The sequence below is a fragment of the Mustela nivalis genome, assembly GCF_964662115.1.
Source record: "Mustela nivalis genome assembly, chromosome: 10".
In the NCBI taxonomy this organism is placed as follows: domain Eukaryota; kingdom Metazoa; phylum Chordata; class Mammalia; order Carnivora; family Mustelidae; genus Mustela; species Mustela nivalis.
This window is the reverse complement of record NC_139029.1, coordinates 22,344,428-22,368,374: the sequence shown is the minus strand read 5'-3', so window position 1 is coordinate 22,368,374 and position 23,947 is coordinate 22,344,428. Positions and strand designations below refer to the sequence as shown.

Genomic DNA, 23,947 nt, shown 5'->3' with positions numbered 1-23,947 from the left:
TCCACCTGCCCCCACCCCCACCAGCAAGCTCCTCCGCTCCAGCCAAGCTGGCCTCCTCTCTGTCCACAGAACCCACTAAACCCTCTCCCACCTCAGGGCCTTTGCACTCGCTGTGCCCACTCCCTGACATGGTCCTCCCCAACGTCTCCACACAGCCAGCCTCTCCTTGGCTTTCAGGCCTCAGCTTGGGCGTTCTCAGTGAGGCCCGAACACCCTCACCCCCGTGGCAGCACCCACTCCCCTCCCTGCCGGCCCCCCCCCCCACCTTTGCCCACTCTCTTTTATTTCCCACATAGCATGTAGGATCCCAAATTATCTCCCTTGGCCTCGTCTCCTGCCAGCTGTTCTTCCCCACCCTCACCACACACACGCTTGGAAACAGGAATCCAAACTTGGATAAGCAGCGCAGGCTCGGGGTCCAATCTGCCAGCGCCGCCCCCCGGCTCACCCCCCGCCCCCCAAGCTGTGTGATCTCAGGCGTGTCTCTCTCCTCCTCTCAGCCTCCCCTTACTGGTCTGGAAAGTGGGGATGATGGTGATGCCCGGACTACGTGACAGGAGAGGGCATGGAGCTGTTGTTAGTCTCCCCTCACAGCTACATCCCAACATCTCCAAGAGCCCAGCACACAACAAGCGCTCTGGAAGTCGTCGCTGAATGAATACTGATTGCTGTGTGAGCTGGGACACAGGCATCACTCTCTCTGGGCTTCAGTTTTCTCACCGGGAAATAGAGGCTCAGATGAGAAGGGAGGTTCCCCACCTTTCTGCTAAAGACCCTCAAAGGCTCCCCAGGCTACCTGTGAAACCCCCAGTGGGCTGAGATCTCATCCCCAACCGTGAGGCACTGCTGGGCTCATAGGGCTCTCTTGCTGAAGAGCTCACGATGACCTGGGGGGCCCACCCATTATGCCAGAGGGTCTGGGACTGGGGCCTGCAACAGCACCTCCCAACACCGCTTGCTGAGGGGATCTGGGAGATGTCACACAGGGATCCTCTCTAAGGGTCTCCCGATTTCCATAAAGACAACAAGGATAACAATAGTTAATACCTGATAGATATCTATAGGCCAGGCCCTGTTCTCTGGGTTCACAAACTCTATCTCAATCCTGCAAATAACTCCAAAGCATAGGTATTACCCTCATTTCTACATGGGAGAAGAGAGAAGCACAGAGGGGGTAAGGCACTTACCCAAGGACACCCAGCAAGTAGCCATGAAAGCTATGACTCGAAGCCAAGGAGGCCAACTCGGGAGCCCACACCCTTAGCCTCTATGACTGATGGCCTTTCCCCAAGACCCCCAGGTTCCTACCAGAAGTCCCCCCACACCAAGGGGCCCGGCGTCAGGACGGGCAGAGACAAGCAGACTCACCTGGACCTTGGGCAGGACGGCGACAATGGAGACACAGAAGCAGAGAGTGAGGTTGAGGCCAATGAAGACCTTGCCTTCGTAGCAGGTGCCGGGATGAGTGTAGTAGATGAACAGCAATGTCACGGCCGCGATGGACAGCGTGTAGAAGAGGAGGGTGAAGAAGAAGAGGCCTGGGCAGGAGAGGTGGCGAGAGGCCGGGTCAGGAGGCATAGAGACCCCCCCACCCTCGAGGGGGGCTTGTCGGGAAGCCCCATGTGTGGGCCCTCGGCTTCCTCAACGGAGGAATGATATCAGTGTCTGTCACTCACCAGTGCCTGGATGAGCTGTGGCCCCATCTTGAACTAAAAGGACTCATTTGCCATGAATAAGTTAACCATGGAAAGAAATACAGTGAACACAAGAGTCTTTCATAAAGTCCCCTGGCCGCACAGGGACCCGCTGAAGCCCAGCACTCTCATCGTAGAGACTGGCCGCTTTCGAGAGGCATTGAAACCTAACCGGCCCCTCACTAAGCCCTCCTCCTTGGTCAGCACAGGAGAATGGAAATGGAGCTGAGCGGGGACCTGCTCTGCCCCCAGGGCTTCAGGGACCCAGTGTTTTTCCATTTGGTCTGGGCTGGCTGCGTGAGGCCCATCCTGCAGGAACCGCTGAACTAGACCCCACCAAGGCCTCTCTCCGGTCCGGCTCCCCTCTTACCGCCCCCCAAAGTCACCCCAGGACCAGCTGCCCCTGCCCACACACACATCCCCCCTTCCTGCCATCAGGCCCAGTTGGTTCCACTGCCGCCCCAGAACATGGGCCACTCCAGATGCCCCCTGAGGCTTTCCTCCAGCTTGGGGACCCACTGCTGCTCAGGCTATGACGACATCGGGACATCGCTCACCTGCATACCAGGCCCGGGAGTCACACTCCTCGGCCTTGCACAGCCACCGCTGGTTCCAGCAGTGAGCGAAGTCGATAAGCAGCACCAGCTGGATGAGGGTGAAGAGGAAGGAGCCCACGACACCGAAGTAGAACCAGACTGTGTGGGGAGAGGGAACAGGGGTGAGGGGGCGAGGCAGCGAGGAGGCAGCCCGAGGGCCAGGCTTTATGCCATGCCCTGCTTTGGGGAGCCTGGGAAGTAGCAATATCCATGCTCTCAGGGACCCCCTAGGCATGTGCGAAGAGGCAGCATGGCAGGGCATGGGGCAGGGGTGAGGCTGGCCCCACCCACGTGCCCCCCAGCCCACCGCCATATCGCCCAAAGGCCATGTGGCCAAGCACCAGAGCGCAATCTCCTACCCAGCCAGCAGCAGCCTGAGGTCTGTGTACAGAGGCAAAGCGCAACCCTCACCGGTGCTCCTCCCTCTGGAGACCCCACCTCCCTCCTGGGACCACCTCCCACCCAAGCCCTCCCACCAAGACCACCTACTGTTGGAGAAGGAGCCCTCAGGGATATAAAATGCGCCCACGGTGATGGCCACGAGGATCAGGAACTTAAAGAACCAAAATCTGTTGGGGGATAGACCAGGGCGCTAAGTGGGGGGAGGGGACCAGGGCTGGCCCCCAGAACCCCTACCCCCAAGAGCAGGTCCTGGGTCCTGGAGCAAGTGAAGAGGGGTTTTCTGATGGTCTGATGAGCATAGTCTGCCCCGGCCCTAGAAAAATCCCTGAGGGACAGAGGGAAGGACTAAGTCAGAGCGACGGTGGCCACCCAGGTTCTTGTCCCAACTGTGTCACTTAAGTGCTGTGTGGCCTTAAGCATGTTCTCACCCTTTCTGACTTGTATTTCTTCATCTGAGAAGTGGAAAGAGCTAAATGAGCTGATCGTGGTGCTCTGGTGGCTCCTGAGTCTGGGGCAGGGCCCGGACACCGCTGGAGACCGGTCAGGGGCAGAAACTACGGTGGGGGTCCCGGCTGCAGGCTGGGGGGGGTGCCCTCACCCGTTCTGGATGGCAGCCCTGGGGTCCCGGCTGCTGCGCACGCAGATCATGAACAGGGTGAAGAGGAAGAAAAAGGCCGCCGTCGCAAAGCACATGCGGTAGACGGCGCGGTGGCCGAGCAGGGAGCCACAGTCGATGTGGCCCTGAAGGATGACGGGCGTCGTTGTGGCCCCCTCCTCACACACCCACGGCAGCTGTGGGGAGACAGAGCAGCGTGAAGGCCCCCTGCCCGCAGAACCCTGGGCCAACTCTGCCAAAGCTCCCCACTTCCCCGCCATCTGGACCCCCTCCCAGCCCTGGGGCTGAAGTCCTGTGAGTGGCCCCTGGGGACAGATCATGACTCTCTGCTTGCTTCCCTGCTGTCGCCCCCACGGCCTCTGGACCGCACGGCACTGTGGGAAGCAGGACTGAGTGTTCTCCCCACCACTTACGCCAGAACCCCCGGGGACTCCGGGGGAAGGTGAGATTCCAGGGCTTTCTCAGACAGAACCAGTGTTTGAGATGCAGTCCAAGAGTCTGCATTTCTAGCACACTCCCAAGGGCATTCCCACTTCCCCGTACACTGAAATGTCAGAGCCACTGGCCCAAATACGACCCCGGGCCTGTGTCAGGCTCTGAGATGCTGGGATGAAGGGAAGACTGAGGACCCCAAACAGGGCTCGAGAACTAAGGAGGGAAAAGCACGGCCCAGGGCCAGCATCCAGGTGGGGGACAATGATGATCCATTGGTTATCCCAGGCCGACTGTTGTCCATAAGATTCTCCAAAGGACCCCAGGCTTATGAGAAACAAACTCTCCTCCCTACATGAAGAAACGCCCCCATCTCCACCCCCGGAGACACTCCTGCCCAGCCTTCTCGATGAGCTGGGACCTCAAATCGCATGCCTCCTCCGCCCCAGACCTGGAGCACTGGGCCTGCTCTTGAAAGCTGGGTCTCACAGGCTGCCCCACCCCCTGCCTGCCCCGGGACCCCTCACCTTGTGGAGCCGACTCTCCACGCTGGGGCTCAGCATGATGATGGACACCAAGACCCCCAGGAAGAGGAAGGCCGTGAAGATGAGACGGGTCACGGTGGAGTTGGGGCTGGAGGGGCAGCAGCTACACAGGACACAGGGGGCAGAGCCGCAGAGGCAGGACACCTGTGGGAAGGACAGGGCCATGGTGGGGGGACGGTCCCCTTACTCCCTGCCTCCTCTCCTCTTCCCCCTCCCCCTTCCCCAGCCAAGCAGGAGCACCCTCTACCTGCCCTCTCCATGTCTCCAGATCTTTGCCAAGCCTGCCCTCCCTGGACCAGGCAGGGGCGCCCTCTTCCTCCTCAGACATGATCCCATCGAAGGTTCAAGCCCCAAAGGGCTCCAAGGAAACCAAGTTTCGAAAAGGTTGGGTCATGCTTTTCTTAGGTAGGGGGAGGCAGCGTGGTGAAGGATGGATGGATGGATGGATGGATGGACCGCTCCAGACCAGCTCCAACATGGATAAGCTGTGCAGTGGCCCTACACACCTCACTCAACCTCTCGAAACTCAGTTTCCTCTTCCATAAGATGGGAATCATAACAGTATCAACTTTTCACAGGAATTTTAAATTACAACACACTCCGGCTTTCTTTTCCCCCCTCGCGGTTTAGCGTTTCTCCCTGGGACTGGCTTTCTCGTTTAACTCATGTTTGTCCACCTCCTGTTTCCAGCATGTGAGCTCCGCCAGGGCCCGGGGTTTGGTTCGCTGTGTAGACCCAGCTTGGCTCACAACAGGAGCTCAGGGACTATGGACTAACAAATGTAACGTGTTTGGCGTGGACCCAGACACATGTAAAGTCCGCAAGGAACAGTCGGCCTGGGATAACCATGTGCTGAAGGAATGGAAGACAGAGTCGTGAGGGGCTGTGATCTCCTGCTCTGGGGCTGGCCCTGTCCCGGACAGCAGGGACGGTCTTCCCCTCCCCCCACTGGCCCCTCCCCCTCTCCCAGCTCGGCTGCCCAAGCTGCCATCAGCCCCTACCCTCCCTGGGGCCAGCTGAAATCATGTGGGGCCTGGTGAGGCCACTCTGTTCCCAGCTGGCATCCCAAAACAGACTGACCCCTCTGGGGAGGGGACCTACATGCAAACACATCCGGTCACCAGTTTCTCTCCCCTGAGACCACCCCAGCTCTTCACCCAGGTATGTAAGAGTCAAGAGCTCTCAGGAAAGACACCCAACAACCATTCCCCCGGTCATGGTCGTTGTTGCCCTGAGTGTCACTGACAGGGGCCTACTTCAGACTGGGGATGCAGGGTCCCTTCCTTGAAGAAGTGACATTTGAGCTGAGCCGAAGAATGAGGGGGCCCTCCCCCAAGCAGGGGGAAGAAAGAGTGTTCCAGACAGAGGGAGCACAGGCAGAGGGCAGCTCTGGGGCGGGCAGGAGCTGGGCGATGGAGGAAAAGAAAGAGGCCCCTTGTGGCCAAAACTTTGGGGGCAGATGGCGAGTGGCAGGTGGGGAGGTCAGCCAGGCTGGCGGGGCCGGGCCGCCATGTGCAGAGCCCTGGGGTTGATCCTAGAAGCAGAGGGCATCCATCGAGGGTCTGAAGTTAGGAGGGACAGGAACAGGCTTACGCTGAATGACCGCCTCAGTGGAGGGCAGGCTGAAAGGGGCACCTTCCTCCTCAGAGACCCTGCGGCATTCAACTTTCTGGAATGGTCTCAAAGTGTGCGACACACTCTGCTTGAGGTGTAGCTGCATTCCCGTCTCCCCTTCCCTTCCTCCCAAGAGCAGAAACGCCCCTGGAAAAGTTCCTTGTTACCCATCTCTCTCACCTACAAGACCAAGCACAACATGGTGGCTAAATGGAACGCCAGCAGAATGAATTTCCTCTTCATGGTTCAAATCCTAACTGGCCCAGCAACTCCTGGTTACGTCTTGCAGCTCTCACCCCGAGCCCTGCCCTCCACCCCTGACTGCCTTTTGGGGGTGAAGGGATAAGCAAATGCCAGAAACGTATTTTATAAACCATAAAGAACATTCTGGCTCTGAGACAGACTACCGATCAGCCCCATTTTACAGATGAGGAAACCAAGATCAGAGAAGTTAAGATGATGCCAGAGCCACCCAGCAAGAGGACAGCAGTACTAAGATTCAAGAAGAGGGACAGCATCCCTTTAGGAGTTGCTGGGTCCTGCGGTGACCCCATCACTGACGTCCCGCTTTATAGACGGGGAAAATGACTCGGAAGAGTGACACGACCAAGGTCACAGGGCAGGTAAGCCAAGGAGCTGGGGTTCAAGCTCATGTCCATCTGTATCAAGGGCCCACTAGCTCACTGATGGCAGTCTTACTTAATTTCAAAATATCCCAGGGATGGAAACAACCCCTCGGCCGCCAGAGGAAACCCGCAGTGGCCCACGAGCACCGGTCTCGGGAACCATTTGTTAAAGTGCCCAAGTCAGGGCCTGGTTCTGAGTTGTTACCACTTCAATCTGAGACATTTGACACATAAGAAAAATGGCCCCATGGCCCTCGGGGAGCCTAGCCTTTCAATTCACCCTGATTCTTGGAGATCAAAAGCCAGGTGTTCCTGACATCCGCAACCTCGGGATTTCCAAGGGCCAGTAGCCAGAGAGAGGAGGTCAGGGAGAGAAAAACACACAGCAGCCCCCACCCCCGCCCCCACCAGCGGCTGTTGACGCATCCCTGGAATCCCTCATGCCTTCTGACCCAGTCTCTGCTCCCCTAGGCATCCCTCCTACAAGAACCTCCTCTTGCATAAGTACCAACCCCCAGGGGTAAGGGCAGACGCGTGCATACGCACACACATACACGCACACAACAAGTTCACTGTGGCACTGCTCATACCTAGAAAGTACTAGGGGGGATCTTAAAATAACTAAATGCCCATCCGTACATCATGGTCCCTACAAGGGATCTCCACTAAGTGCTGCAGACCTGTAGGTAACCCTTAGAGGGGTACATGTAACAAAGTATAGGGAAATATCAATTCTACCTCAATAAAGCTGATTTTGTTGTTAAAATAGAAAATTTTTAGATTAAGACGAAAAACCAAAATAGGCACAAAGCTTTGGGTTTTATGAGCTTATTAGAATCTCAAGAGACTGCCAATAACTTACATGTCCTGTACTAGGGGCCCGTGGTGGTCCCTTTACTCCATGGAACGTTACAGGGGCAGGAAAGAAACAAGTCACGGGGACACAGGGCAACACAGACTAACATTTATGACACAAGGTGAAAGGCCAAGGCAGACATGACATTGGTCCTGTGCTAAGATTACACTCCCGCCCCCAACGGGGCTCAGGGGAGTAGCAGCAACAGAGCAACACCGAAACACGGGGCATGGTTTCGCAGTAGCTGGTTCTTGGAATGGGGAATCAGCTCTTAGAAAGCCCTGGGTCTTATAGTTTTCAGGCTGCAAGTCTCCTTGGCATTCATCTGGTCTGGCCTATCTCTAATGAAGAATCACCCAGAAGGCAGCCTTCTGCTGCTTACACACCACCAATGACAAGAAGCTCACCACCCCCTGAGGCGAGTGGACAGCTCTGGAACCATGTGCGGTTTGGCCTGGTGGGAACAGGCTGTCGCCGATCACTCACACTCTCTTCTGGTTGCCTGGAAAGCCAGGGATGTGGGTTCTCGGGACCATTCCTCGGGCACCAGGAAGGCAGGGGAGGCTGCTAGGGTTGGGGCCACAGTTTAAAGTTGTTTTGTTTCAAATAAACTGACCTAGGAGCACCTGGGTGGCTCAGTTGGTTAAGTGCCCACCTTCAGCTCAGGTCATGATGGAGTCCCGCGTCAGGACCCCTGCTCCGCGGGGAGTCTGCTTCTCCCTCTTCCTCTGCTCTGTGTGTGCATGTGCTCCTCTCTCTCTCTCAAATAAACAAAGTAAATCTTAAAAATAAATAAATAAACTGATCCTCCACTTCTGGGTATTAGTCAAAAGCAAGGACTCAGACAGATACCTGCACACCCATGTTTATAACAGCATTATTCACAATAGTCGAAAGGTAGAAGAAGGCCCCCCTGTGTCCATGAACTGATGTATGATCAATAAACACAGTGTGGGATACCCATAAAAGGGACTATTAATGAGCCTTAAAGAGGAAAGACATTTTGGGGGTGCCTGGGTGGCTCAGTGAGTTAAGCCTCTGCCTTCGGCTCAGGTCATGATCCCAGGGTCCTGGATCGAGCCCCACATTGGGCTCTCTGTTCAGCGGGGAGCCTGCTTCCTCCTCTCTCTTTCTGCCTGCCTCTCTGCCTACTTGTAATCTGTCTGTCAAAATAAATAAATAAATAAATAAAAAGGAAGGACATTTTGACACCTGCTACAACATAGATGGACTGTGGAGACATTGTGGCAAATGAAATAAACCAGACACCGAAGGACAAATGTCCTTTGATTCCACTGATATGAGGACCTAGAGCAGACAGATTCACAGAGTCAGAAAGTAGACTGGGGGCTTCCATGGGCTGGGGAGAGGGGCATGGAGAGTTATCAATGAACAGGTAGCAAGTTTCAATTGGGGGAGGATGAGAAAGTTCTGGAGATGAATGGTGGAGATATTCGCACAACAACGTGAATGTAATTAATGCCACTGAACCACACACTTAAAAATGGTTAAAATGGTCCGTTTTATGTTATGTGTATGTTACCACAATCGGGAAAAAGGAGGGATCTGTTTTCAAGGAAAGGTAAGAAGTCAGCCAGGTGAGGAAGGGGGAGATGTTCCTACAAAGGGAACAACAGCACGGGCAAAACTGCAAGAAACACTCTCTTAGGGGCAGCTATCAAGAGAAGAAGGCAGAAGGCTGATGCAAGTGTTGGCCAAGGTCTCTACGGGCCGCGCCAAGGAGTCTGCACTTTTCCTGAAGGCAATGAGCAAGCATCACACAGGAGAAGCGGAGCATCAGATCTGCATTACCGGGAGACCGCTTCGGCCACAGATGGAAGACAGATGCCGGGGGCGGTGCCCAGTACCTCTAGGAACAGGGAGAGCAAGCTAGCAGAACAGACGCCAAGGGAAAGGAGGCAGAGCCTAGAGCTTTTCTTGTGTGTTTCAATCCACAATATTTCCCCTTTTGGATACTACCGTTCATTTGGGATGATATCAGTTCAATATCATGAAAATCAATAGGTATTTTTTAAAAACTTTAGAAGGTTTATTTATTTATTTGACAGAGAGACACAAAGAGAGAGAGGGAACACAAGCAGGGGAAGTAGAAGAGGGAGAAGCAGGCTTCCTGCCGAGCAGAGAGCCTCGATCCCAGGACACTGGGATCACAACTAGAGCCTAAGGCAGCCACCCAGGCGCCCTTGATAACCATAAAATAAATAAATATATATATATATATATATATATATATATATATATATATACACACACACACACACACACATACACACATACACATATATTTGATATATATAATATGTCATGGTACATCATATATATGTCATGAAATAAATTACAAGCTTCTTGAAAACTAAACAAAAGTTACAATGCAAATTTCTTAAAAGATTTTATTTTATTTTATTTTTTTATTTGCTAGAGAGAGAGAGAACACAAGCAGAGGGAGCGACAGGCAGAGGGAGGAGCAGGCTCCCCGCCGAGCAAGAAGCCCGATGTGGGGCTCCATCCCAGGATCCTGGAATCATGACCTGAGCCGAAGGCAGAGGCTTAACTGATGGAGACACCCAGGCGCCCCTAAAGATTTTATTTTTAAGTAATCTCTACACCCAGCATGGGGCTCAAACTCATAGCCCTGAGATCAAGAGTCACATGCTCTGCTGACTGAGCCAGCCAGGTGTTCCTAAAGTGGTAAATTTTTATGTGACGTACATTTTGCCACAATTGGGACAAATTGGGATGGGGTGCACCTTGCAGACTCTGTGAACAGCTCCAATACTGGCCAAGCCAACCGGGGAACAGAGGAAACCCAGCAGAAAAGCAGTCGGCCCCCGAACTACTCAGGGCACACGCACCACCGCGGGCAGCACTAATAGATGACCTAGTCTGGGCATAGCCACCAGCTTGCAGGAGAGCCTTAGACAGGTCTCTTTTCCCTGCTGTGGGACTCAGTTTCCTCAGACATAAGATGGGCTGCTGGGCAGGGCAGTGAAGTGGCTCAGAGCCCAGGTCTACCGTCAGTCCCAGTGTCCCTGGTCCCCCACTTCCTCGAATGTGATCTGGAGCACTTTCTCACTTCGGGATGCTTACAGCGGCCACTGCAGGCCAGCTTCGTGCGAAGTAGGTCAGCGTGCCCCCTCCATCCCGCTTAATCCTCACAGAGACAGGCACCATTGCTCTCTTCACTTCTTCACTCTCTGCCCCTGAGGGAGGGGTGAGGGGACTGTGGCCGCAGTCACACAGCCGGGGAGAGGCCACGCCAGGATCTGAGTCCCATCCTCTGCCCTTCCATGCTCCCTTGAATGCAGAGCACAGACAGATCCAATGGCCTTCAGATATTAGACAAGGCCCTCCCTAGGCATTTGCTCACCGTCTAGGCCACCAAGTGTCGGCTGGCCTGGTGACTCCCACTGCATCATGGGCCCATCTTACCTCCTCTGAGCCAGGGCTTACCCTTGGCCAAATACAAATGCTGACCAAAAGGCATGATGGGCAGATGCAAATGGGTCATGCCTGGAAGTCTTCTCCCTGGATCCACAGACTCCAGAATGTTCCCCCAAAGATGCCCAGGAACCCCCACTAGAACTTTCCTCCTATGGCGCACATCTCTGTTGAAACAGGTTGTTTTTGATTTGTTGTTTCTTTGGTTTTTTTAAGTGGGCTCCACACTGGGCATGGAGCCCAGCACGGGGTTTGAACTCACAACCCTGAGATCAAGACCTGAGCTGAGACAAAGAGTCGGTTGCTTAATTGACTGAACCACCCAGGCGCCCCTGAAATAGGTTATCAGTGTCCAGTAATACCCAGCTGTACCACTTAATACTGCGTGGCTGTGGGGAAATCACCTTCCCTCTCTGATCCAGTTTTGTCTGGATCATTTCTGTCTGTCATTTTGTCTGTCATTTCTGTGAAATGGGAATCATGAGAACTGCCTCACCGGGCCTGTGGCTAAAGTGAACGAGAAGACACACACACAGAGCTCACCACACGCTGGCTTGTGCCACCACTGAACAGCACCGGGTCCTGAGTGAGGACGCCCTGGTCGTGGCTGCTATTGGTATCATTAACGGAGATAAGGCGACTGTGTCAGAGGGCAGGCGAGAGAACCAACCAGACAGCACGGCAAGGGCTCAGCACAGTGCCTGGCATGTGGTAGGAAATCAGTAAATGTCTGAGGTCAGGAGCCCCAGGGAGGCCACTTGAAAGGAGGGACAGGTCCCCTGCAGACATTAGATACTCACTAAGTGGACCTCCCAGTTCTACCCTGGACCAGCGCTGTCCCTCAGGCACCCGGGAAATGAAGGGAGGGAAGGTGTGGGCGGAAGCCTGGACCACGAATCAGATTTTAATCTTGACTGTCCAGCTTCTCATCCTTTGTCTGTGCAACCTACAGGAAGTCAGCTAACCTCTCTGAGCCGCAGTTTGTTGAGGGTTTGAGCCAGCCTGTCAGGTGCCTTCTGGTCCCAGCGCTGTAAGATTCCATGACTCAGTGGCCAACTTAGGCTGCAAAGGGATTCTCCACCCACTCTCCAGGAGGTTACAATAGTGCCACTCACCGTGGCCAGGAAGTAGGTGGGGCACTTTTCGATCTCCCTCAAACAGAACCGTGGAGGAGGCAGATGGGGAGACAGAGACACAGGGAATTGGCAAGTGGCCTCTCAGCCTCTCAACATGGACCACTCCCAGGCTAGCCTGGCCAAATGGAAAACTGGTCAACCTCAAGGAAGCGCTCTCTCCCCTACCAGAAGCAAACCCTTCCTGGCCAGACCCAGCCCAAACCTAGAATTCGCTGGGCAGAAAGGAATCTCAGAGACCTGTTCTTCATTCCTGTGGGCATGGGCCCACACATGCGCACACATGCTTCACAAGTAGGTAAATGGAGGCCCAGAGAGAACAAGAGAGTCCAGGGGCCCACTCTAGAGCCTCTTGGTGCATACATCTTTCTCAGAAAATGATTGCAAAGTAATCTCCAGATCCCTAAGCTCACCAACCCTACAGCCCATAGACACACACACACACACACACACACACACACACAGAGGAATCAGGGACAAAGGAAAGCAAGTCCTGAGATTTGCAGCCTCCAGACCCCCCTCTTCTCTCTGCTTCTCTTTGTGTAGGGCAGAGGGGGAGGGAGCTGCCTGAATGAACCTCAGATTTAATGAGGGGAAGAGGGAAAGGAGAGGGGGCTGGGAAAAGGGAAAGGAAAAGGGGCCTCCCAGCTCCTCCCCTTTGCTGGCTGCAGCCCCAAAGCAGTACCCCCCCACCACCACCACCCGCACACTCTAGCCTCCCTCAATTCCTGGGTCTTCCAAGCCAGAGCTGGAACTGCTGGCAGTTGGCAACCCAAACCCATCTCACTCAAGCGTTGCTTAGGAAGGCGGATAGGGGCTTCCTCTCCACCCCCATTTCAGGCTCCCGGGCCTAAAGGCCTGGGGCTCACTGGGGAAGTCCCCAGGACTTAGAGTGAGCTAGTCTGAAAGAGGCAGAGACCAGGATGCAGAAAGACAGGCTGGACCATAGGACAGACGGAAACCCGTCAGGCAATGACTGATGGAGAAGCCACGGACGGACAAAGAGAGCGGGATAAACAAATGGACAGAAACAAATGTCCGACAAATATAAATGCATAAATTGAGGTCGGCGGGCCGGGAGACAGACTGACGGACGGATTGCCAGAGGGACAGAAAAAGACACTGCAGAGTGGGGCAGGGACTAGGCGGACCACACAAAGAAGTAAGAACGTCTGAGAGAGACGACAGGCAGACGGCGAAAATGTCCCCAAGTTGGGCGAGGTGGGGCCCCAGCGCGCACCCCCAGCCCGGGTTCTGGGCCTCAGTCTCCCCAGTCCCCGGGAGCGGAGCCCTCCCAAGGCCCGCCCCTCCCCCCGCCCCGCCACCCGGGCGCGCCCCAACCCCTCCCCCGCGGTAACCCGAGCACCGGACACCAGCTGTCCCCCGCGCCCGCTGGTCCGGGATGGGGGTGGGAGGACCGAGGGACTGGGGGACCCGAGGGGCGCGGTGGCGGGGTGCGGGCCCAGAAAGACAAGTTTGGAGGAAGGAAAAAGAAGAAACTATGTGGAGGAAGAAGACGGGACAAAAGTGCGGAGCCGAAGAAGGAGCGGGCGGCGCGCGGGTGGGTCAGGACTCACGCAGCTGAGCACGGAGCAGGCCCCCAGGCAGGCCCCCATGGTGGCGGCGCGGGGCACAGGGCGCGGGGTGCGGGGCGCGGGCGGCGGGATTGCTGGGGCTCCGGGCGCCCGGTCCTGGCCCCGCCCCGTCCCGGTCGGGCCCCGCCCCCGCCCCGCCCCGCCCCGCCCCACCTGCCGAAGCCTCTCGCAGCTTTCCGACGAGGCTCGGAGCCTCCGGGGACTCACCTGGGGCAGGTGTGCCCGGAAAGACCGGTAGGGAAAGTGACCTGGCCTGGGACTCCCGCAGCCATGTGAGGCGTGCAGCGGTACCCGACTCTGCCCCAGGTTCAAGCCCTGTTACAAAGCGAGGTTTTGGAAATACCGAGACCTGGGTTCAAACCCCAATGAGACCACAGCGCGACCCTACAACACTGTCCCCTCACAAGGGGCAGAAGCCAGGTGATGGTCACCCCAAACTCCTTGGCGTAGAGCTGCCACCCAATACATAGGTGTTGTATGGTGCATGATCTGATAAAGAAACTTGGGCAATTCACTTCACCTCTCGGAGCCTCAGTTTCCCCATCTGTAAAACGAAGATACCCACCTCGGGAGGCTGTTCCAACACATAGTAAATGCCTGACAAATGGGAGCTCCTCATCATCCCTGTTTCTCCTAACACCCTGGCCTCACACTCCTTCAGCCATCCTTCCCTCCACCCATCCCTTCTTCAAGAACTACTGACTCCTGTCTTGGTCCACACGCTCCCCTGAGCCATTCCTGCTGGCTGGCTTATTGCTCCCCAGAGATGCCCAAACGCTGGCCCCCAGCTAAGCTAAGGAGGTCAGAAGGGTGGGTGGGTCACATTCCCAGCCAACTGCCCCATACAGGTAGGTGAGGGAGACCCAGAATCGGGGCTCTGTAATTATTCTCAGTTTACCCTCCAGCCCTCTCCTCGCTCAACCCTGGACAGATAATGTTAGGGCAGGAAGTCTAAGTGCCTCACAGCTGGCCCTGGGGCCAGAGATCCGGCCTGACTGCCCCTTGGGTGATTCGTGGAGCCAGGCTATTAACTGTGCCCAGGACTGTTCTACAAACACGCCCTACATCTTCCTTCCTCCCCACTTTTGTCCACATGATGCCCTCCCCTTGGAAAGTCCTTTTTTTCTCCTTACCACCCACCCCCGGCTTTCTGCCTCCGGAAGCCTCGCTCACATCCCATATCCTAGTGAAGAGAACCACTACTATCCCCAAACCATTACCTGGCCCCATTAGGAATGAATATCCGCCAACTTCCCTGAGTCTCTACCACATGGACCTATGTTACAGTCTTACAAATAACTCAAGTTACCAGAAAGCTGGAGCAGGTGCCGAACTCCTTCACCTACATGGTCCCATCTAAACCCCACAATCACCCTAAGAAGGAGATTCATTCCCCACTCCATCCAGTTTGCAGATCGGGAGACTGAGGCGCAAAGTAAAGTGACATGCCTCCCATAAGCCCAGCCCTGAATCAACATTGGCTGTGATTATTGTGGTTGCTGTTTCTGTTGCTCAAGGCCACACAGGTCAGAAGGGCAGAGCTAGAAGACCACCTGGCCTGGCCTTGACCTTGGAACCCAAGGCCTGTCCCTGACGTCCCACAGCCTCTCTTGGAAAACAGAGTGGAAGATATTCTCTCTCTGTGCAAGAATAGGTGCGGTCCTTCCCTAGTCCGAGACCTATTCTCTATTAGAGACCTATTCTCTATTCTCGAGGAGCCACGCAGGGACTGTCCAAGTCTGGCCACCCCTCCCCTGACCTGGGTCCAGCACCAAGCCCAGCACACGGGAAGTGGTCTTGCGGAATGAATGCATGTCTGAACCTCCGCCCCAAGCCCAGTTTCCTCAACTGGTTGTGACCAATGGTCTGATCCCAAAACAGCCCATCCACGGTCCTCCTCTCTCCAGAAATCCTCTGCGTCTGCAATGCCACCACGCAGTCTAAAGGGACCCTTCCCACAGCCGTCCACCCCACCCAGTTCAGCATCATTTGATACTTGTGCCCCAAGGGCCAGACTCTTCCTTCCTCAGCCTCTTCCCTTCCCATGGCCTGATCCAGGAGAAAGCACCCAAAACCAAGACAAGCCATAGCTGAGACTCTTCTTCTATCAGAGCCTCTGTCACCCTCGGCCATCCTGGGGGTCACTTCACCTCCCTCCCCTCCCCTGAAATGGAGATGCTTATCCTGCTTAACCTCCCAGAGCTGTTGGGAACATCAAGAAAGCACTGGAAGAAATAGGCAGTTGTCTGAAGGGAGGACGGGTTTCACGGGATCTCAAGTATTTTTTTTAAAGATTTTATTTGTTTATTTGACAGAGAGAGAGAAATCACAAGTAGGCAGAGAGGCAAGCAGAGAGAGAGGGGGAAGCAGGCTCCCTGCTGAGCAGAGAGCCCGATGCAGGGCTCGATCCCAGGACCCTGAAATTATGACCTGAGCCGAAGGCAGAGGCTTTAACCCACTGAGCAACCCAGGCGCCCCCCACCTGGTTTTGTCACACTGCCCTTGTCCTGATGCCACCCCACCCAAGATCCCCAAGACCTAAGCAAGGGGCCGTCGAGGCCTCTTGAGGCCCCCATGGCACCCTACACGGAGGAGCCAATCGAGCTGCAGATAACTTACCGGGTTGCCTCGTCCCGGTGACGACTCCTCCTCCTTCAGCCTCACGCTTCTCATCTGTAAAAGGGAGACCATAGTGTTTGCTCGAGCTACCTCAGGGGATTATTGAGAGATGAATGAGGAGGTAGATAAAGTGGCTTCATTACTTCTATCTTGCCCATCCCACCTACCTGTCTCCCAGTCTTGAACCTCCTTCAAGGACCAGAGTCATTCTCTCTGTCACACCTCCAGAGGCGAGATCAGAGTCAGCAGCTGCATGACCTTGGCAAGTCACCCAGCCTCTCTGAGCCCCACTGGAGGTTGAGATTCAGGATCACTGCCTTTCTTTCAACTACATTATACCACGTAAACTATACCCATTGAGAGAAACCTGCAAGAGTCATCTAGTCCATCCTTCTGTGCCCATCAACCAGCCCAGACAGGTGCTCAGATCTCCAGATCCCAAAGGAAACAGCCTCTGGCTTCTTGGCTACTTCTTGGCAGCTCACCGCAAGGGTTCACCAATCTGATCTCATTAGGCCTCGGTTTTCAAATCTCAGTATAGCAATAACCCCCTGCTCAAGTCCTCCAGTGCCCCGCCCCCGCAGTGTTCCCCAGTCCATTCTTGTCCCATCTCCACTCACCATCCTCCCGTCCATGAGGACTCAGATGCAGTGTGGCTTGGAGCCTCCTATCCACAGGGCCTCGGTCTCCACACTGACCTCCACTTCCTGCTTCTGACCCATTTACAGCGTGGGGCTGAGGCTATCTCTTATGAATATGCATGTAGGATAATGAGAGCTTGGGATTAGGGGAGGAGGCGGGGAGAGACATTCACTAGGAGCTATCCACCTGCTCTCCCCATACACAGTCTCCCACCAAGGCTGCCCTCCCTCCCAAAGGGTACGCGGGAGTTTGGGACAAAGACTAAAGTGACAAAAATAATAGGACTCCCGGCAACCATCTTTAAGTGCCTACGACATGCTAGGCATCTCCTGTACAATGCTTTAAAGGTGGAAACTATTCTCCCCATTTAACAGATAGGAAAACTGATGCTCCAAGAAGTTAAGTAATGCACCCATAAACCAGATGTAGAATGTATACAGTGGTTACCTGCAGAGCAAGGGTGGAACCCAGGTTTTGTCGGACAGCAGAGCTGGTACTCCTAACCCCCACCACACAGATGCACAGGACCAAGCCAGGACCTAAACACATGGTCGAGGGGCCACATCTGAATCTCACACCCAGCACATGAGCTCATAGTGATCTTAGGTGACCAAGGCTTGGGGAAAGGCCCCAGGGACCAGAACTGACTCCATCTGGAGAGCAGGGAAACCGGCAGACAGGTGTGTGTCCACAGTGCACATTCACTCGTGTGCAGACGCATGAGTGATGCGTGTGTGAGCATCGAGTATTGTTTGTGCACGGATAAGGCCGTGACAGGGTGTCCTCGAGGCTGCTCAGGGTATGCACGGCTGTGCTGCATCCTTCTTTTCCCACGCCTGGCGGGAGCCTGCTGAGTGGCAAGTGCCGGGAATGTGCCGGGAACAAGACCAACACAGTCCCCACCCCCCCTAGAGGACAGGCTAGGGGGCTGCACACCCACAGGTAGTAACACTTGGAGGGAATATTTGTGCGAGGTGCTCCCCGTGGGACATGGCTAGGAGGTGAGAGAGAAAATGGAGAAAAGAGGCGAAGGTGGGCCATGGCAGGGTGGGAGCTGCTGGGGAGGGAGCCCCAACCCTTGGCAGAAATGAGGGGCGGGGAGTCGGCTGGAACCTGGCGTGGATTCCAAGAGGGGTACAGTTTCCAGCATTCTAGAAGGTCTCTGGATGCTTCCCTCACAGACATCTAGGGTCTGCTGTGAATGCCCATGTAGGTTGTGTGTGTGTGTGTGTGTGTGTGTGTGTGTGTCTTTACAGGTGTGTGCATGCATGATTATGTGCACTGTTTGCACACACGGATCCATGTGTGTGGAGTAGACAAGTGTGAATGGGGGGCATAGATCAACCACACAAGGTGTGTGCACGGGGCTTACGTGTAGGTGTGTGATGTGTGCAGATGCGTGTGCAGCAGGGCCTGTTACTGTTGGGGACAAGGAGGAGAGAAGAATGTCCATTTGGCCCAGGCCTCACGTTCACGAGCCTCCGAAGTGCATCAGAAGACAGCCGGTTGGATGGAGGGCTAGAGAGAACTGTAGACGGAAGGACGGGTTCAGATGCATGGACAGCCAAGTGGACAGAAGGAGGGGATACAGCCGCGAAAATGTCATAAGGCAAATATTGCAAAGTGTTCATTGGAGATTCTAGGTGGTGAGGGTATGTGTACTTACTATGCAACTCTTTCAAACTTTCTGGACGCTTGACATTTTCCATAATAAAATGTTAGAAAGCAGTGCACATGGCCAGGGGCCTGGATGTCCCCTCCCAGAGAGCCATGCACACGATGGAAAGAACAGGCTGCTCATCGTACAATTTTTTTTTAAGATTTTATTTATTTATTTGACAGACAGAGATCACAAGCAGGCAGAGAGAGAGGAAGGGAGGCAGGCTCCCTGCTGAGCGGAGAGCCCGCCTGACCAGAGCAGAAGGCAGAGGCTTTAACCCACTGAGCCACCCAGGCGACCTGCTCATCGCACAATTTTAAGCTCCTATCCCACGGCTGGACGGCGCACCATGGTGAATTCCTGGCTTTTCTAATTCCTCCAATGATCTGAATCTCCCAGGTGCACTGCACTGGGTTTGTGAGTGCATGTGTGTTAAAGAGGTTAATTTTTTTTTAACAGGTTAGTTTGTTCAGTTAAAACACATAAAACACCACCAGCCCCCTTAAGCATTTCTTCCTTTTTAACTCATGGGGATCGTCATAAAACCAGAGCTTCTCGGGCCTCTTTAGACTCTAGGAGTCCCTGCTGCCTGCAGGGTGTGTGGGTTTGAGCGTACGTTCATATGAAGGGATGAGAGCCCACGTGGGTGACTGACACTGAGGCCCAGGGGAGCGAGGATGTCTCGGGGCTGAGGAAGGGCCGCCGGCAACCCCGGGCAGCCTTGGGCACTGAGAGCTCTGTCATCAGAAGCTTGGACACGCTCAGGCCAAGCGGCGTCGTCTGACCAGCGGTGGCAGTGTGGGCGGCAGAAACCGGGCCATTTCCCAGAGGAGCTGGGGCACTCCTCGTGTCCTGGGGCTTTGTGGTTCCTCCCCTCCTTCTCCCCACACAGTTCTTTCCTCTCTGGCCATTCCTCCTCCCCTGCCCAGGGCCTGGAGGCCCAATTGTCAGCATCCCCGACACACACACACACACACACACACACACACACACACACATAGTACAAATAGAGAAACTGAGGCCTGAAGAGAATAGAGCCACCCAGGTCACACAACAAATCAGCAGCAGAGTCAGAATGGAAAGCCAGCCTGGACTCTATTCTCTGCACCTGGCGCCTGCCGCCTCTCTGTGTCCCTCCTTTGGTCAACGGTAGGAGGGGCCTCCAGGCCCAGCAGCTCCAGCAGGTGAGGCCCCAGAGTGTCCTCCTGCCTATGCAGGTCACATATGGGATCCAGGAGGCCATGTGGGCACTAGAAAGAGTGTGCAGCTGGGAGGCAAGACCTTGGTTCTCATCCCAGCTCTGTCAGAGTGACCCTAGACAGCTCCCTGGCCCCTTCCCAGGCTCGGCTTCTCCACCTGTAACCTGTGAGCTACAGCAAGGGCTTTCACATTGTGCTTTGAAGCCAAAGCACAATGTGCTTTGTGCTGTGCTGTGCTGATCAGGCTTCAGCACAGAACCATGGCCCAATTCTGGCTGTGCTGCTTACCAGCTCTGTGATCTCAGGCAAGGCTCTCCAAGGCCTCAGTTTGCCTTTCTGTAAAATGGGGATAAGGATACCACCCTCCTAAGACTATGTAAGATTAAACAATTCACTTCCAGTGTGTGCCCATGAAGAAGAGAGTCAGACTTGGAGCAAGAGTGACTGTTGTGACTGAGTTAGTCCAGATGAAAATCACACACGAGCCCCCCCCCACCCCGTCTTCACCATGAGTTGTATCTGTCATTCTGGACCCCAAAGCCAATGCAGTTGGCAGCTGCGACCCTAAATGCCTCAGCCCATCTGTCTCCACAGCTGTTACAGAACAGCTGGGTACGCAGAGGCTGCTTGGAGGCCAGGCCCAGGCCGGGGCCCTGGGGAGGAGAAGCACAGGGCTCCCTGTAATCAGGCCAGGCTGTGGAGCAAGGGCCCATTTCATCTGGACACCCAAGCCCCCAGCAGGCCATCATTAGCTCCCCCACCCCTGCCCTAACCCAGGCCCCGCCCGGGCTGCAGAAGCACCAGAGAGAAGGTAGCATGTATTTAACCAAAGCCTTTCATCCCTAGGGGCCTCCCCAGGGTCACTGCGTTCAGGAGGGAGGGAAAGTCTGCCTGGAGGCAGGACAATCCCCCAACCCCATCCAGGCAGCAACTTTCCTACAGGAGGACAGAGGCTCGGCATTGAGAACCCTACCAGGTCGGAGCGGCAGAAAGCTTGAAACCCACCTAACGTACATGCATACGACAGAATACAAGTCAGTCTTTGGAAGGAAGGAAATTCGGCCCCATGCCGTAACATGGATAGACTGTGAGCACATTAGGCTACGTGAAATCAGCCAGTCACGAAAGGACAGACCTGTGTGATTTCACTTATGGGAGGCACTTAAGGGTGATCAAACTCACAGAGACAAAAAAACAGAAGGGCAGTTGCTGGGGGCTGGGGGTGGAAGGGAAGGGGGTTATAAGAACAAAACAAAACAAACCCCACATCTCCTATCTCTTCTCATTCAATGGATAGGGAAGCTGAGGCCAAGCCAGGGGAAAGGACTGACACAGTGAGTGGCAGCTGTGTTCCCTGGCTCTCTGCCCTTTCCTAAGGAAGCCCAGCCCCCATACCCTGCTCAGCCTGGCGGCCTCCTAACAGGACTCCAAGCTTCCAGAAGGTTCCCTGGCACATCCACCTGAATAATTTTATTCGTTGGTTTAAAAAATAACTTTTCTCCTTTACTCCGGGTTTCATTTCTCCCAATTGTAAAATCATACCTGTTCCCTGAGAGCGGGGACCTCATCAGTCCAATATGCCGCGTGTGCCTCCGGGGGACACTGAGCAGGCAGAGTACATGAATCTTAGGAAACTGGGAAAATACGGGAAAGCTTAAAAAATAAAAAGAAATCGCTGGTGGGTTCCCACCCTCTACGTGCTTTAGTACATCTTCTTCTAGGCGCCCCTGGCTGCCTCAGTCAGTGGAACATGCAACTTTTGGATCTCCAGGTCGTGAGTTCGAGCCCCCCACTGGGCATAGAGATGACTTAAAAATATCCATATATCTGAGGCGCCCGGGGAAGTGCAGCCAGTTGAGTGTTCGGTTCTTGATTTCAACTCAGGTCATGATCTCAGGGTCATGGGATCAAACTCCGTATCAGGCTCCTTGTTCAGAGCCCAGGCTGCTCGAGACTCTGTTTCCCTCTCCCTCTGCCTCTCCTTCATCAACTCACGCTCCCTCTAAAAAAGAAAAGCTACAGAAATATATACATACCGTATTCTGATCTATTTTAGTGCTTAGACACTTTCTGAACACCATCTGGGTTCACAATACATAAACAGCTTGCATCTCGCCCTTCACAGGTCACCATGCGCACCTCTCCCTGCCCTTACAATGATTTCTGACCGGCACAGAGAGTGGCTCATCAGCCCACATCAGCCACTCAGAAGTCACTGTCTTGGCAAGGCTCCCGGGACCCTGAGGCTAAATGAGCTCTCCAACCACATCATGATGCTTTCGTATCCGAAATTCTCCTATTCCCTCATCTTCCCACTAACATATTGTGGTTCTGCCGGTGACACTGTACCAGGGGCAGGTTAAGCTCCAGGAAAGTGAAACTGACACACCCAGGTACCAGGCACCCAGGTCCCCTCAACAGACATCAATGGAGTGAGTGCCAGACACAGTCCCGGGCCCTGCAAGTACACCGTGACCGAAAGAGACGAAACCCCTTGCCCTTAAAGAGCTTATGTTCTATTGGGGAAGGAAGGAATGACTGGACAGAACAGAGTCCTTCAACCCCTCTCCTTCTGCTTTTGGCTATTTGTGGGTGTCACCTTGTTCTGCATGACTCCCAGGTTCACCTGCCGCTACACAGGGCCAGCTCCATGGGCACGTGACCTCTGCAGAATGGCCCTATTGTCAGGAAGCACCTCTCCACTGATTGAATGCTCTGCCGTGACTGTTTTGAAATTCTTTTCTTTTCTTTTTTTTTTTTTTTTAAGATTTATCTATTTATTTGAGAGAGAGGGAGAGCACAAGCAGGAGGGGCAGAGGGAGAGGGAGTGAGAATCTCAAGCTGACTCCGCACAGAGCGCCAAGCCTGAGTGGAGGCTCGATCCCAAGACCCTGAGATCATGACCTGAGCCGAAACCAAGGTCAGATGGCTAACCAACCGCACCACCCAGACACCCTGTTTTAAAATTCTTCATAATTTTTAAACAAGGGATCTCTCATTCTTATTTAAGATTTCTTTATTTGGGGAGGGGGGTAGAGGAGCAGAGTGGGAGAGAGAAAGAGAATCTCAAGCAGACTCTCCGCTGAGCGCAAAACCTGAATCAGGGCTCGATCTCAGGACCCCAAGATCATGACCTGAGCCAAAATCAAGAGTCAGGCACTTAACTGACTGAGCTCCCCAGGTGCCCCGGAATCTCACATTTTTATTTGTATTGACACCCGCCAATTCTATAGCTGGTCCCACTTCTTTGTCTTTTGCCTCTTGCACAGGATAATAGACTCCTTTTAAAAAAAAAAAAAATTAGGAGTTCCTGGGTGGCTCAGTGGGTTAAGCCTCTGCCTTCAGCTCAGGTCGTGGTCCTAGGGTACTGGGATCGAGCCCCACATCAGGCTCTCTGCTCGACGGGGAGCCTGCTTCCCCCTCTCTCTCTGCCTGTCTCTCTGCCTACTTGTGATCTCTCCCTCTCTGTCAAATTAAAAAAAAAAAAATAGTTATTTAAGTAATCTCTACACGTGGGGCTCAAACTCTCGACCCCAAGATCAAGAGTCGCAAATCATCTGACTGAGTCAGCCAGGTCCCCCAGGATAATTACACTCCTTGACCTCAGGGTCTGTCCTACCCTCTCTGTGCCCCCAGTGCTTGGCAGAACCGGATGAACGGATGCCCACCATGTACGAATGAAATGAATGAATGGATATGAAGGGAGGGAGGAAGGAAGGAAGGGGGAGAGAGGGGAAAAAGAACAAAAAGAATTAGTCTGTTACACCTTGTGGAATAAAGTAGGAGGCATTTTCACTGCAAACAGGAGTGGAAAGGGCATTCCAAGCATTCTAAGGGAACAGCATGAGAAAGGAACCCATGGGTGAAAATTACCCACAGGCAGAACCAGATGACCCAAGAAATGTGGTTTTGTTAACCTCAGCTGAACCCCGAGGAGTTAGGGGAAGTGGGAGGGGTAGAGGTAATACCTGTTCTCTGGAAGGAGCTGTTTCCCTGTCAGTGGGCAGAGAGAAAGCTCTGGAATCCAAAAGAGGAAGTGTTAATTAGAGCCCTCACAGGGTCCTCTCCTGTCACTGGGGGATAGGAGAAATCAGTCCAGGAAGTTGAGGGAAGCCAATGGGACAGCTTGGCTCAGGGCCAGGACTTCAAGCCTGGGTGATCTTCATGGCTCCAATCAAAATGCCTTTGCCAGCACTGGGCCAGACCTCAGGGCCTGCGACTCAGGGGTCAGCACCCCTTGCCCAGCACCCCCATGAGTA

At 54.4% G+C, this 23,947-nt stretch overlaps 1 protein-coding gene across 3 annotated transcripts in view; it reads right to left on the bottom strand.

The window, feature by feature from the left end:
- SERINC2 (serine incorporator 2) overlaps nucleotides 1-23,700 on the bottom strand; it is a 28,853-nt gene extending 5,153 nt beyond the window's left edge. Inside the window, exons 1-8 of one of the 3 annotated variants that reach the window (XM_082685730.1) lie at nucleotides 23,657-23,700; nucleotides 21,231-21,322; nucleotides 16,188-16,241; nucleotides 4,268-4,429; nucleotides 3,291-3,484; nucleotides 2,780-2,859; nucleotides 2,252-2,389; nucleotides 1,369-1,538 (exon numbers count right to left, since the gene is read on the bottom strand). In XM_082685730.1, the coding sequence (XP_082541856.1) occupies nucleotides 1,369-1,538; nucleotides 2,252-2,389; nucleotides 2,780-2,859; nucleotides 3,291-3,484; nucleotides 4,268-4,429; nucleotides 16,188-16,241 (798 nt within the window). In that variant the 5' untranslated portion in view covers nucleotides 21,231-21,322; nucleotides 23,657-23,700. Of the gene's footprint in view, nucleotides 1-1,368; nucleotides 1,539-2,251; nucleotides 2,390-2,779; nucleotides 2,860-3,290; nucleotides 3,485-4,267; nucleotides 4,430-13,550; nucleotides 13,686-16,187; nucleotides 16,242-16,807; nucleotides 16,930-21,230; nucleotides 21,323-23,656 lie in introns of those variants that run through there. The other 2 variants (XM_082685729.1, XM_082685731.1) reach the window with 2 other exon arrangements.
- Nucleotides 23,701-23,947: the final 247 nt, after the last annotated feature.